This window comes from Bos grunniens, chromosome X (genome assembly GCF_055505025.1).
Source record: "Bos grunniens cultivar Pamir isolate PY7600 chromosome X, Bosgru_T2T1.0, whole genome shotgun sequence".
Classification (NCBI taxonomy): Eukaryota; Metazoa; Chordata; class Mammalia; order Artiodactyla; family Bovidae; genus Bos; species Bos grunniens.
In genome coordinates, this window is record NC_141194.1 from 137,709,740 (window position 1) to 137,724,593 (window position 14,854).

Here is a 14,854-nt window from a genome sequence, read left to right on the forward strand (position 1 = left end):
GACAACAAGAAAAACCACTTATTTATTCAACAGAAAATAAGTACTGAAAGTGAAGTCGCTCAGTCGTGTCCGACTCTTTGCGACCCCATGGACTATAGCCTACCAAGCTTCTCCGTCCATGAGGTTTTCCAGGCAAGAATACTGGAGTGGGTTGCCATTTCCTTCTCCAGGGGATCTTCCCCACCCGGGGATCGAACCCAGGTCTCCGGCATTGCAGGCAGATGCTTTACCCTCTGAGCCACTGTCCCTAAAGACAGTCATTTCTTTTTTTTTTATTGTTGCTAACATTTTCAGTTCACTTCAGTCACTCAGTTGTGTCTGACTCTTTGTGACCCCATGGACTGTAGCATACCAGGCCTCCCTGTCCATCACCAACTCCTGGAGTTTACTCAAACTCATGTCCATTGAGTCGGTGATGCCATCCAACCATCTCATCCTCTGTTGTCCCCTTCTCCTCCTGCCTTCAATCTTTCCCAGCATCATGGTCTTTCCAAATGAGTCAGTTCTTCACATCAGGTGGCCAAAGTATTGGAGGTTCAGCTTCAGCATCAGTCCTTCCAGTGAATATTCAGGACTGATTTCCTCTAGGATGGACTGGTTGGATCTCCTTGAAGTCCAAGGGACTGTCAAGAGTCTTCTCCAGCACCACAGCTCAAAAGCATCAATTCTTCAGTGCTCAGCCTTCTTTATGGTCCAATTTTCACATCCACACATGACTACTGGAAAAACCATAGCTTTGACTAGATGGACTTTTGTTGGCAAAGTGATGTCTCTGCTTGTTAACATGCTGTCTAGGTTGGTCATAGCTTTTCTTCCAAGGAACAAGCGTCTTTTAATTTCATGACTGCAGTCACCATCTACAGTGATTTTGGAGCCCAAGAAAATAAAGTCTGTCACCGTTTCCATTGTTTCCCCATCTATTTGCCATGCAGTGATGGGACTGGATGCCATGTTCTTAATTTTCTGAATGTTGTGTTTTAAGCCAGCTTTTTCACTCTCCTCTTTCACTTTCATTAAGAGGCTCTTTAGTTCTTCTTCACTATCTGCCATAAGGGTGGTGTCATCTGCATATCTGAGGTTATTGATATTTCTCCCAGAAATCTTGTTTCCAGCTTGTGCTTCATCCAGCCTGGCATTTCGCATAATGTACTCTGCATATAAGTTAAATAAGCAGGGTGACAGTATATAGCCTTGGCATATTTCTTTCCCAATTTGGAACGAGTTCATTGTTCCATGTCCAGTTCTAACTGTTGCTTCTTGACCTGCATACAGATTTCTCAGGAGGCAGGTCAGGTGGTCTGGTATTCCCATCTCTTAATGAATTTTCCACAGTTTGTTGTGATCCACACAGTCAAAAGCTTTAGTGTAGTCAATAAAGCAGAAATAGATGTTTTTCTGGAACTCTCTTGCTTTTCCTAGGATACAACAGATGTTGGCAATTTGATTTCTGGTTCCTCTGCCTTTTCTAAATCCAGCTTGAACATCTGGAAGTTCTTTGCCAATAAGTATATATCCGTAAAAATATCTTGATCAGCATATATTTAAATTTCATATGTATAACTTGCTTTCTACCATTATCATTATGTTTTGAAGGTTTATCAATTTTGTACCTCTACTGTGTTCAACTTCTGTATTTTGTTTTTTGCATCGTATGAACACACCAAAATTTATATATCCACTTTCCTATTGATGTACATTTAGGTTGGACACACACACACACATGCACGTATCAATGAATATATTTTGAAATGTTCTTAGTCTTTTCAGTTTCATATGGATTTTAAGGTCAGATTTTCAAGCTCTATGAAAAAGGTTATTGGAATATTGACTGTAATTACATTGAATTTACACAACTAGTAGAGGAAAATTAACATCTTAATGATTTGAGGTTTGTGAGCCATGAGCATAGTAGTCTCTCCATTGATTGAGTCTTTGTATGTGTCCTTCAATTCAAAAGATTTTAAATTCTTGCATGAAAGGACATTGAAGTTTTTTTTTTGCAAGATATGTTATTATTATGAATGGGATCTTTTTTTAAAAAAATTGTACGTTCTACTTATAGTTGGCTGTGCCTGATATATAGCCATGCTGCTGATTTTTTTCTGTTAATCCTGTTTACAGTAACTTTGCTATCCTCTCTTCCTGTTTTCATAGTTCATCTGTATATTCAGTTTTGTATCTTCCTCTACAGGCATTGGAGAAGGAAATAGCAACCCACTCCAGTATCCTTGCCTGGAAACTCCCATGAACAGAGAAGCCTGGTGGGCTGCAGTCCATGGGGTCACAAAGAGTTGGGCACGACTGAGCGACTAACACTTTACTACAGGCATTAAACATTTTATATTGTAATTGCTTTATTGTGCTAGCTAAGTTATCCAGTACCATACTGAATTAGAAGCAGTAGTTAACTGTGGTACTTCTGACTTTAAGGGAACTATGTTATTTTATCACTAAGTTTGATGCTTATTTTAGGGTTTTGGTAAATCACCTTTATCATATTCGGTAAATTCCCATCTAGTCCTATTGTGCTAAGAGATTATATTATAAATAGGAAATATATTATAAATATATAATATTATATAATACTATTTCTATATATAAGATGATAGTTTTTCTTTAATCCATTATGAAATGAGATTAAAGTCAAATAGATTAATTCAGTGATCAATTATTTTAATAGATTTTCAAAAGTTAAACCATCCTAGCATTCATGCCTACTTTGTTGTAATTTCTTATATTTGTATGTATCTGGTTTGATTTCCAGATCTTTTATTAAAGATTTTTGCATCCATATTTATAAGTGAGATGAGGCCACAAAAAAGTCCTTTCTTCTTTTCTCACCTTACTTTGGAACCAGATTATAGTAGTCTCATAAAATAGTTCAGGAAGTCTTCTCTCTATTCACGTTCTCTGGTGTGACTTAAAATAGAGATTACCTGTCTCTTAGAAGTTTCACTAAATATACCTGTAAAATCATCTGGGCCATTTTCAATGTCTTTAAGATCTATCCAGGCTTTCGGTTTCTTCTCAAATCCATTTTTTTCTTGAAAAATCATCTACTTCATCTAAGATTTCAAACTTACTGTCATAAAATTGTTTATAGTACTTTTTCATTTACTTTTATATTTTAAACTTTAATATTTATTTTCATCATTTCCTTTCTTTTTTTCTTATTCTATTTTTTCAAGGCTTTCTCTACTTTATTATTCATGTCAAAGACACAAATTTTGGTTTTGTTCATCTTCTCCATTGTTTCTTTGTTTCTCCCTTCATTAACTTTTAGCTCTATTATTGTTTCCTCCCTTCTACTTATGTGTAATCTTTTTTCTTACTCCTTGAGTTGGATGCTTTGTTCATTAATTTTCAATTGTTCTTTTCTACTAAATGTATGAAAAGATATAAGTTTCCTCTAAGTTACTGTCTAAGCTGCATCCCACAAGTTTTTATAAATAGTATTTTCATTGTTACCCAGTTCCTAATTTCCAATAAAATTTTTATGTGATTCATGAATTATTTTACAGTATATTTTTAAGGAGCACTTTTCTGCATTTTTGCTTTTGCTTTTTGTTCACTGATTTCTAATTTTAGTGCATTTTGCTGAAGCAGCATGATCTGTATGGTGTAGAATATTTGTCATTTGTTGAGCTTTCCTTTGTAAACTAATAATTGTCTGTTTTCTGGGTATTCTGTATGTTCTTGAAAAGAATGTGTGTTTATAGTCATAGCTTTGGGGTTCTATACATGTTCATTATATTAAAGTTTTTAATTGTACTATTCAACTTTTCTACATCCTCATTAATTTTTTATCTTTTTATTCCTGATGGTGAAATTTTCAATTTGTCTCATTACAAGTATGTCAAGGTTTGCTTTATATATATTGAAGCTATATTTTCTTACAGGATCACAATTGTTACCTCTTCCTGGTGAATTAATCCTTTTATCATTATATAATGACTCTATCCATAATGATCTTTACACCTTGAAATCTATTTCATCTGATAATATTGTAGCTACTGCAATTTTCTTGGTACTTTACTACCATGCTTTTTTCTCTTATTGATAACTTTTCTGTATTAGTATGTTTCAGCACACCTCTTATTAACAGAAAGAACAAAACTACATTTTCTGTTTCACTCAGTTCCAGAGTCTCAGTCTTTTAAACTGCAAGTTCAATTTGTTTTTATTTACTATGATTACTGACATGTTTGGATTTATATCCTATATCCTTCTCTGTCTCCTATTTACATCATTTATTTTTTCGTTGACTTTTACCCTTTTTCTGCCTTTTCTCTGATTACCTAGGTTATCTTTATTCTTATTCCTCTATTTCTGGTTAGGAAATTATATATTCAGTTTATGTTCTTTTGCATGTTATCTTTAACTTCTTAACATTTCTTTAAAACATAATACACATACAGAAAAGGACAAAAGTGCTAGGTGTACAACTCAGTGAATTATCCAGATAGGAAACACCTGTGGTAGAATATATTCTACCACCAATAGCATGTGTTTACTCTATCTTTCGATTAAAAGAAGTTCTTAATTTTGATATTGTCCAATTTTATCTTTTATCTTTATGGTTAGCATTTTGTGTACAGTTTTTAAAAATTTTTTGTGTGCTAAGGATCATGAAATTGTTTTTTAATGTTGTGTTCTAGAAGCTTTGTCAATTTATTTTTAGTACATTTTGTCTGGAATTGATTTTGTATATAGGATTTGGTAGAGATGAATTTTTCTTAAAGGATATTCAGTTTCCCAGAACCATTTCAAACAGTAGTCATTTCTCATTTGCCTACAGTACCACCTTTACCATAAATCAAGTATCCTTGTATGGATGGATCTATTTTAGGAATCTATTTACTCTGATTGGTTTATTTGCCATTGTACCAATGCCCACTGTCTAAATTAACATAGCTTTATAATGTCTTCCTATCAGCTAGAGTAGGTCTTTTCACCTTATTCTTCTCCTTTCTTTGACTGATCAATATACACATAAACATACAAACACACACATACAACTGCTGAGATGTTGATTGGGGATGTATTGAATCTGCAGGAGAATTTGGGGGAAATTGGCATCTTTAGTTTTGAGTTTTTCAGTTCATGAACATGTTGTAGCTTTCCATTTATCCAGTTTTTCCTCTAGTTTATCTCACAAATTTTAATAATTTTCCAGTATAGGTCTTACAAATATTGTGTTAAAATTATTATTAAGCATATTAATTATAATAATATGTACAGATACTTTTTGTAGTTTGTATATGCACAATCATACTATCCTTGAATAATAATTGTTTGTTCCTTTTCAATTTTTATACTTTTTTTTTCCTTTTCTTACATTATTGCACTGGCTAGGACCTCAAGAATTATGTTGTATAGAAGTGATGATCATAGGCATCTTTGCTCAGTGTCAATAATAGAAGAAACGATTTCAACATCTCACAATTAAATAATGTTTTTGTTGTGGGGTTTTTGTAGCTTATCTTTATTGGTTAAAGTTGCTTTTAGTCTTAGTTTGCTATTTTTATCATGAATGAATGTTTAGTGTTTTATGAAATACTCATTATGTATCTGTGAAGATGATCATATGAGTTTCATCTTTTACTCTATATATATGATGAATTGCAATTATTGATTTTCAAAGTTTAAAACAATCTTGCTTTTCTAGAATAAATACAAATGGGTAATTATATGATTTCCTGTTATGTAATACTAGTTTTGCTGTATTTACAGAGTTTTTACATCCATATTTATGAGTGAGATTAGCCAGTATTTTTTCTTATAATATCATTGTCAGATTTTTACATCAAGGTTATGTTGACCTCATAAACACACTATGAAGTGTTTTCTTTTTTCCTATTCTTTGGAAAAGTTTATTCAAGATTGGCAATTTTTCTTCCTTAAAATTTTGGTATATTTACAAATGAAGTTATCTGAGATTGTAATTTTTGCGGGGGGATATTTTTCATTGTTTATTAAGATTTTTATAGAAAATACTGTTTCCTTGTTTTCCTTGTGTGCATTATTGTAAGCTTGATTTTTCTGGGAATTTGTCCATTCCACTGACAGTTTTAAATGTATTGACAAAAAGTTATTTGTGCTACCTTCTTATGATGTTTTATGTCTGAACAATCTGCAACAATGTCATCTTTTCCATTCCCAATATTAGTTATTTGGGCCTTCTGTATTTTCTTCTTCGTGAGCCCCATCAGGAGTTTATCAACTTTATTAGTTTATGCAAATCATCACATATTGGCTTTGTTGATTCTTTCTATCACATATTTATTCCTATTTACTTAATTTTAGCTTTTAAAATTATTATCTTCTTCCTTATACCCTCTTGGAGTTTCCTTTGCTCTTCTTTACGTAATTTCTTTGAATTGGATGCTTGGGTCATTGTTTTTTCAGCTGGCTCCCCTTTCTATCATATAAATGTTCCTATACATATGGACTGAGTTATATTACACAAATTTTTACATATTTGTTGTTGTTCCGTTGCTAAATCATTTCCGATTCTTTGTGACATCATGGACTGCAGCACGCCAGATTCCTCTGTCCTCCACTGAGGACATTTTCATTCATTTCAAAATATTTCCTTATTTCCATGATGATTTCTTCTCTGTTCTATAGTTCATTCAGAAGACTATTTCTTAATTTCTAAATTATGTGGATTTTATAATTATCTTTTGTTACTGATTTCAAGTTTAATTCCATAGTAGGGAGAAAACGTGTTTATATAATTTCAGTACTTAGAAATACATTGAGACTTGCTTTACAACCCAGCCTATGGTCAATATTTGTAAATGCTTTCTGTGTACTTGAAATTTCTGTGTATGTTGTAGTTATTTAATGCAGTATTCTGTATTATCAACTAGATCAAATTTGTTAGTCATATTCTCAAATATTACATATGCTTTCTGAGTTATCTGCTTGTTCTGTCAGTTAATGAGAAAGGGAATCATAAAAATCTCTGACTATAATTGTGAATCTGTCTTTTTCTCTTTTTTGTTCCTTCACGTTTGCTTCAATATTTGGCTTCAGTACTGGAAATTTTTCAGCCATTATCTAGTCAAGTATTTTTTCTGTACCCATAAGATTGACAAAAGCTCTGCTCAACCTTTGAGCCTTCCAGCTGCATCCACCAGAACTGACAGATATTTCTAGAAGAGAAACATCTATAAATGTCAGACACCTCTCTGGGTTATCATTTTCTCCTGGAAGTTGGCCCAGTAACCCTTTACTATTTTGTGAATTCTAGTAATATTCAACAAAATTTTAAATATTTTTTGTCTAGGTTTTCTAGTTCTTATCAGAAGAGAATAGTAAAAATTACTTAGGTCACAATCACTTTTCCACTTTTATATGCATACTTGACAAAGTATCTCTTACCTAACTCCTGAAGAATATAAGGCTTTAGAAATATTGCACACAGGGGATTCCATTGCACCTAATATGATAAGGTAATATTTTATTTCACTATTGTTTTCTAATCCCCCAGTTTTATAATTATTGTTATTATGTAGTCAATGCTTCCTTGCCATCTCTCTAGGCTAGTGGATAGTTTATTAATCCCCATCTACTGAGGTTGCAGTTTTTCAAGGGTTGTCCTTGCTTTCTGCAGAAGTTTCTGCTCCAACTCCCTATCTTAAATGGGCCAAAGACCTCATCTCTTTTCCCTTTGTGGACACAGATACCCAAGCTCCTAGTCATTACTGGATATAATAACCCCTCTAGGCTGCCAGAGGGTTGACTTACATGCTTACATGTTTGTATGTTAGCATCTGCTTTCCATTGGCATTTGAGAATTTCTTTTTCTCATGAACTAAGACAGGCAATTTTAAAAAATATTATATTATATTATATTCAACATTCCTAACGGTTTATGTTGAGGTGGTTTAAGGATAGCCTAGTCTGCCATTTTGCTGATGCTATTCATCCAGTCCTACTACTTTTCAGGAAATCATCAGAATAATGCTACTCCTCTGTGTCTAAAATTTATAGTTGTATAAAACAATGTATGCAAAATGTTTGCCTCTAATTGCTTCAGTCAGCTCTGGTTTGATTGCCTTTGACCTATTTAGTTCCCTAATCTTAGAAAGGCCCTTTCATTTCAGCTTTTAGTGTCTTGAGGGAAGCCATTAAGGGGAATATAATTACAATATCAAGTTCACTACAAGAACTAAATTTTAAAATACAGATTATCAATCAGAGATTCAGAATCAAGATATACAATGTTGGCACTAATTCAAGATTAACCTACTTGAGCTAGCATTTTTTAGGGTAAGTCCCCCTTTTTTTGGTATTTTCTTGGTCCTGGAATTTTCTCACAATCTGGTGATCCCACACACAATTTTCTATTCACTTTTCCACCCAGTCCAACCTGCCTTTACAACTACTACTTTATCAATACAGCTCTTCCTAAAGTTGCCAACAATTTCCATATTGGTAAATCTAATAGGTACTTCTCTGCCCACTGACCTCTCAGCAATATTTAACATGTAACTGAAACCTCTAGGTGGCATTTTGGGCACTCCAAGGAGCTCCAGTTCTTTGTGTCTCAGCTCAGAAAGAATTCAGTGAGAGGCAAAGTGATATCTAAGGAGTAATTTATTAGTCTAGGACCCTTGTGAGGCTTGCAAGTAGGTGAGCAAGAGGGTGCCTCGCCCTGAAAACTTAGTGGGCCACAGTTTTATAGTCAAAAGAAAAATGGACGGGGAACACTGCCTTCTTCCTCATTCTTGAATAGACATCACACTTCCATCATCAGTTTCTCCTCCATGTTTGGTGAGGGAGTATTCTTGTCCCTACCTAGTCAAGCCAGGACTGTCATGGTGCTATGGAAATGAGCAAAAAGGTGGTAACTTATGCTAAAAATGGTAAATCATCTCATTTCAGTTCAGTTCAGTCACTCAGTCATGTCCAACTCTTTGCGACCCCAAGAAACGCAGCACGCCAGGCCTCCCTGTCCATCACCAACTCCTGGAGTTCGCTCAGACTCACGTCCATCGAGTCAGTGATGCCATCCAGCCATCTCATCCTCTGTCGTCCCCTTCTCCCCCTGCCCCCAATCCCTCCCAGCATCAGAGTCTTTTCCAATGAGTCAGCTCTTCACATGAGGTGGCCAAAGTACTGGAGTTTCAGCTTTAGCATCATTCCTTCCAAAGAAATCCCAGGGCTGATCTCCTTCAGAATGGACTGGTTGGATCTCCTTGCAGTCCAAGGGACTCTCAAGAGTCTTCTCCAACACCACGGTTCAAAAGAATCAATTCTTCAGTGCTCAGCCTTCTTCACAGTCCAACTCTCACATCCATACATGACCACAGGAAAAACCATAGCCTTGACTAGACGAACCTTTGTTGGCAAAGTAATGTCTCTGCTGTTGAATATGCTATCTAGGTTGGTCATAGATAGTAATAAAACTCACTTGGATTCCAGAATATTCTCTTTTTCATTCACCCCAAACCTATGGCATTCTTTTGACAGGCTTTTATCTCCTTTCTGCCCCTCCAGCAAGGGAGTTTCATCAAGAAACAGTCTAACCAAACTTTTATTTTGGCTTTCTACTGTCATGATTTTATTAATATTCAGTGTGCCTCAAAAAATAAGTCAGTGAGACAGAAGAGAGAAACTGGACAGAACTGGTAATACATATTGATTACATTGGCTAAATATTGAATGGCATTTTGAGATAAGAAGATGTATAATAATCAATCAAGAGTCATTCTAAATATTTAAAATAAATGCAAATATCATTAGTATGATCAGGGAAACCAGTTGATTACCATCATTGGCAGCTTTACCTCTTGTGTATTATGAATTGTATTAGAAAGTTATCACCTTTCTGATTGTAAATCCTGTCTTCCCAAATGAAGTTAGGATACTATTTTACTATGTGTGTTTTCCCCAGTGATTTCTTATAGCATCACAAAAATCTCTGCAACAAAATTTCTGTGGTCCTAATGAATTTTTAGTGAAAACCACTTGACATTTGTTTGCCACTGACTTCATTTCTGAGCCTTGAATGCTATTTTCATTTTTTAGACTCCTCAAAAGCAAGATGATTTAGAGTTTATTTTATACATAGAGACATAATTACCTTTTTTTGATAGAATTATTTGTACATTCACTCACATGCTAGAAGTCTTTGTGACCTTTTGAATATAGGTATAGATGGAAATTTTGGTCATTGTAATGTGTTTTTGAAAAAGTAGACTTTGGTTGTAATAAAATATGTAAATATATCTTCTTCAAATTCCCTACAGAGCTGTGTACCATGGAGTGTGGTAGCCATGGAGTCTGTGCAAGGGGAATTTGCCAGTGTGAAGAAGGTTGGGTTGGACCAACGTGTGAAGAACGCTCCTGTCACTCTCACTGTGCTGAGCATGGCCAGTGCAAAGATGGAAAATGTGAGTGCAGCCCTGGATGGGAGGGCGACCACTGCACAATTGGTAAGTACTTGAAACAAAGTACACTGGATTAACTGAGAAAGTAAAGCAGTCTAACAAATCAATCACCAGGGATTTTGTAGACTTTGAAATGGGAGGAGAGAAGTAGGAGGGTTGGCCATAAGTTTGAAAGTTTCTTTAACTAGGAGGTTTCCTGTTTTGAGGATAATATTTGATTTACTTCTTTGCCATTTTCTTCTTCATTACTTTGGTATTCTTTGTATTTTCTGCTTTCAAGTGTTTTGAGTTACTCAAATGAAAGATGATACATTAGAATAGTGTCATTAGTTAATAAGAGAAGGGCTTTTGTTGTAAAGGTAGCATTCACTGGCCATTTTTCCTTTTGGAAAGTATGAATTGTTTTGGTTGAAAGTACTTAGATTGCCTCTAAGTCCCATTTCATTAAATGGCACTACTTTATCAGCGGCCATTCAATAGCATTAAGGACTATCTTTAATGCATAAGGCAGACACTCCTGACCTACCATCAAAAGAACATCTGTGTTGAATTGTTTATTGGGTAGTATAGATACTTTGTAACAAAGCATCCAGGCTGTGTCATCCCTCATCACCAATTTCACAAATTTTTAGGATACTGCCTGGGAGAACAGTCTGTGGGTATGAAAAAATCTATGTCATAGTCAATGTATCACATGGTCTTCACACCGTAAAAAAACACTAATTAATGTTTCAATTATAAAATACTTAATTAAAAAAATATAGCCCTTGACACACACATGTATCTGCCACAAAGGTTTCCCGTGTATAGAGAAGGACAAGTACGATTCCCATTGTTCAGCTAAGGAAAGTGGGTCACACAATGTTCCAATGTCATTCTATGAACACACAGAAAATTCATACAGTGCAAAAGCAAGCGTGAGCCTCTGGATACCTAGTTCGTTGTTGTGAGCTCTTTTTCCCCACTAGACTATACTACAGCTTTCATTTCTAGATGAAAGTATTTTGTTATAATGGTTGGAACATTCCAAAATAATGTATAATATATATAACACAATTTTAATAAACTGTATTATTACTCTGCTAAAGGTACAGTAAGTCTTGTTCTATGACTGTGGAAAATATTTAAAATTCATTGAAAAGGTGGTGAGGGGTGAGATTCAGACGCAGCTTAAGTAATTACATTCCTGCACTAGAGTAAGTTTATTGCCTTCACATAGGAGGATTCTAATATTGCAATGATTACCAAAGTGGCTACTCCAGAACCCCCTTCTAAAGATACTAGTCTTAAGAAGTTCAAGCTAGTGCTCTCTCATGAAAGTTACTACTGAAATATAAAAATGCAGTTCTTATACTTTTAACGAAATGTGACACTTTTTTAGGAAGCCTAATAGAGTTGCTTGCAAAAAAGCCATTAATATCTTTCCCAAAGAAAATATTACTCACAAACTACACAGGCCAGTGTACCAACTTTTGAGCTGCAGGCGTTTCAGTGTTCAGTTTTCTCTTCTCCTCCCAGGCAACAGATGGTAAACCATTAGTACTTGTATAGCTTTGGTCTCCCAGAAATTCATTCCATCACTCTTTTCCCCCCCTTTTAGCTCACTACTTAGATGCTGTCCGAGGTAAGCTTGTTCTCTCTAGTTTTATAAGAGAAAATTATGTTAAGCAGAGAATATGCATGTGGGAAAGAAATTGTTGGTGGGTTTTGGTGGTGGTGGTGGTGGTGGTGTTATTGTTTTTAATTTTGGCAATCTTAAGTGTAATATTGCCAGGTTCATGCTATAATAGACTTAAAAGTAATTTGCTTTCCCAATATCAATGGATTTTTTTTTTGCCATAGAGTTTAATAGATCATTAAGCAGTTTTAAGAATTATTTTGCTTTGTCTTTATGTCGAGTTGTGTGTGTGTGTCTGTTTATATTGACAGGGAAGTAATTATTAAATAAACTAGGTTTAGGTGGACAGCTGAACTTTTTATTTAACGTAACAATATAGCTTTATGTCCATGTATCCTTTCAAGGGCAGAATTATTCCCCTGTTAGTACCTCATCATCCATCCCCCCAGGGATCTGCATTTGATAGAGACTACAAGAGTTTTTCTGTCAGATACCCTGGTGCCTTTCATTACCTTAGCCTCAGAAGGTTTAAAATGTCCCATTCAAATTATTCCTAGTTTCTCTTTTTCCTTTGTATGTGCCTGAGACTGGAACTAGATAAATTTCTTTCTTGATCTTCTGCATGTTCATCCTATACTATTTTGTGATGAACATATACATATGTATAATCTTTTCATATTTTTTAACAGCCATCTGTCATTTTTTTTCTTCCTCTGTTGTTGATAGTTGCTAGAAAGACCATTTGTAAGAAATACTGGGTTGCTTCTACAGATTAAAAACAGCATTCTTTTGCTTTTTATACTTCTGGAATTTTCTTTCAAACAGAGAAAATGAAAAGAGCATTCATTGGACTATCTAGAACTTGTAAAATCTAGATCTTGTTCTGCATTGCTACTGGGGAAATTTCCAGAAGCAATATGCCTTTGTTTCTCTCTCGAGCACTTGGGACATGCAGAGTTGTCCTTGGGGATAGCGTATCTCTGAACCACTGGTACAGAGAGTAGGTCATCCCTGAGAAACTAAATGTCTAAATAGAGAGCGTCATCAGCGTTTGTGGTTAGGGTTACCAGTGGATAGAAGTCATTTAAGCATAACGATTTTCTCTTGACTATATTTATTCAGTTATCCCTAGAATTCTGAAAGTCTAAATTTGGCATGCATGAATTCCACCAACATTTGTTGAGCACTGACAACAGGTATACTATTATGCTAGTTTCTGAGAGAAATACCAGATAAGTAAAAAAAAAAAATCAATCCTTAGCTCTCAGATCAATAATAATCTTGATGAGAAAAGCTGAAATGATGTAAAGCAAGTGCAGCATATTTCTAAGGCACCATATGGGCAATTAATGGTATGACCTGAATTGTATACCAACATACCTAAGTCCTGAAGCAACATATCACTAGGGAAAAATCAGCAGAGAGTGGCAGTAGTTAGGAGAAGTGCCTCTTCCTAGAGATGGCTGTCTTATCCCACCTTTTTCGCATAACTGGATACAATATCATCCATCCAGTTTTGATTGAAATGAGGAGATACCGTTTTTTAAAAGAAACAAAATGCATTGCTTGTCCCCATCACAGATTTTATCCTATCTGAATCAGAGGTTGGGAATTGGGGTTAGCATTAATAATGTTTAATTGGCTCTCTAAGGAAAAGCACAGCAGAGTAAGGGATAACAAGTTCCCTGGAAAAGTGGTATAAGCAAGCAAGCCCCTCCTCCATTTATTTAACACCTCATCTCAACATCTCACCAGATGATTCAGTTTTTCCCTATGGGCAGATACTTCATCGTTGGCCAATCCCATTGTGATGTCTCTGAATTTGTTACTCACTGCTGTCTTTCCAGATGGCTGCCCGGGGCTCTGCTTTGGAAATGGGCGATGTACCCTGGATCAAAATGGTTGGCACTGTGTGTGTCAGGTGGGTTGGAGTGGGACAGGCTGCAACGTTGTCATGGAAATGCTTTGTGGAGATAACTTGGACAATGATGGAGGTGAGTCATTTATTAAATGTCCATATAAGAAGGAATATCCCAGCCTCTAGCACAGTGATGACCAATCTGGCCAAAAGGGGAAGTTAAGAATCCTTGGTTTAAACAATATAAGGTCATACTATGTTTTGAATCTCAATTCATTGAATATTTACTGTAACCAGGCAATACTCCAAACTCTTTGTGTGTATTATATGTCATTTCATGCTCACAATAACGCTATAAGGTATAGGTAATATTTTCCCTATTATTAAATAGAAAGGCTAATGCTTGGAGTGAAAATGGTAAGTGACTTTTCCAAGATCACACAGCTCAAAAGTGCCAGAACCAAGGTTCCAATTCAAGGCTATATGACTTCAGTTTCTCTTTTCTTAATTGTTACAACCATGCCAGCTCCCATACCTGTGGCATTTATTATGCTATATAAAATCCATGTGCCAACGTCTAAACTGTCAGATGCTGATGTACCTTGCACTACACACACTATGAGGTAGTTATCTTTATTCTTAGTTATTTAGGGCTCCCTCTTGTGTCTTTACTTTTTAGTAGCACTTTATATCTTTCAAAGGACACGGCATCAAGACAATTCACAGTAGAAATTTTATATTTAATTCAAGAGCTGCACATGTTTTAAAAAGCCATATGTGGCTCTGAGGCCTCAGGGTAACCACTTCTATTTTAGTCTAGCAAACAAAGTCATCTAATGCATTGTACAATCAGCCTCAAAACAACCCAGATCACTTCTGAATGAGCCTAAAACAATAAATCCTCTTACTTTCTAATCAAGAAAACATGAAATTGACAGGAAAAAAATAATTTCTAATTTCTGTATATTAACTTAA

At 35.1% G+C, this 14,854-nt stretch overlaps 1 protein-coding gene across 2 annotated transcripts in view; it reads left to right on the plus strand.

The window, feature by feature from the left end:
- TENM1 (teneurin transmembrane protein 1) overlaps nucleotides 1-14,854 on the plus strand; it is a 904,402-nt gene that overhangs the window by 693,461 nt on the left and 196,087 nt on the right. The window contains exons 15-17 of one of the 2 annotated variants that reach the window (XM_086388153.1): nucleotides 10,263-10,448; nucleotides 12,004-12,027; nucleotides 13,869-14,015. In XM_086388153.1, coding sequence (XP_086244279.1) covers nucleotides 10,263-10,448; nucleotides 12,004-12,027; nucleotides 13,869-14,015 — 357 coding nt within the window. The remainder of the gene's footprint in view (nucleotides 1-10,262; nucleotides 10,449-12,003; nucleotides 12,028-13,868; nucleotides 14,016-14,854) is intronic. The other variant, XM_086388154.1, reaches the window with a different exon arrangement.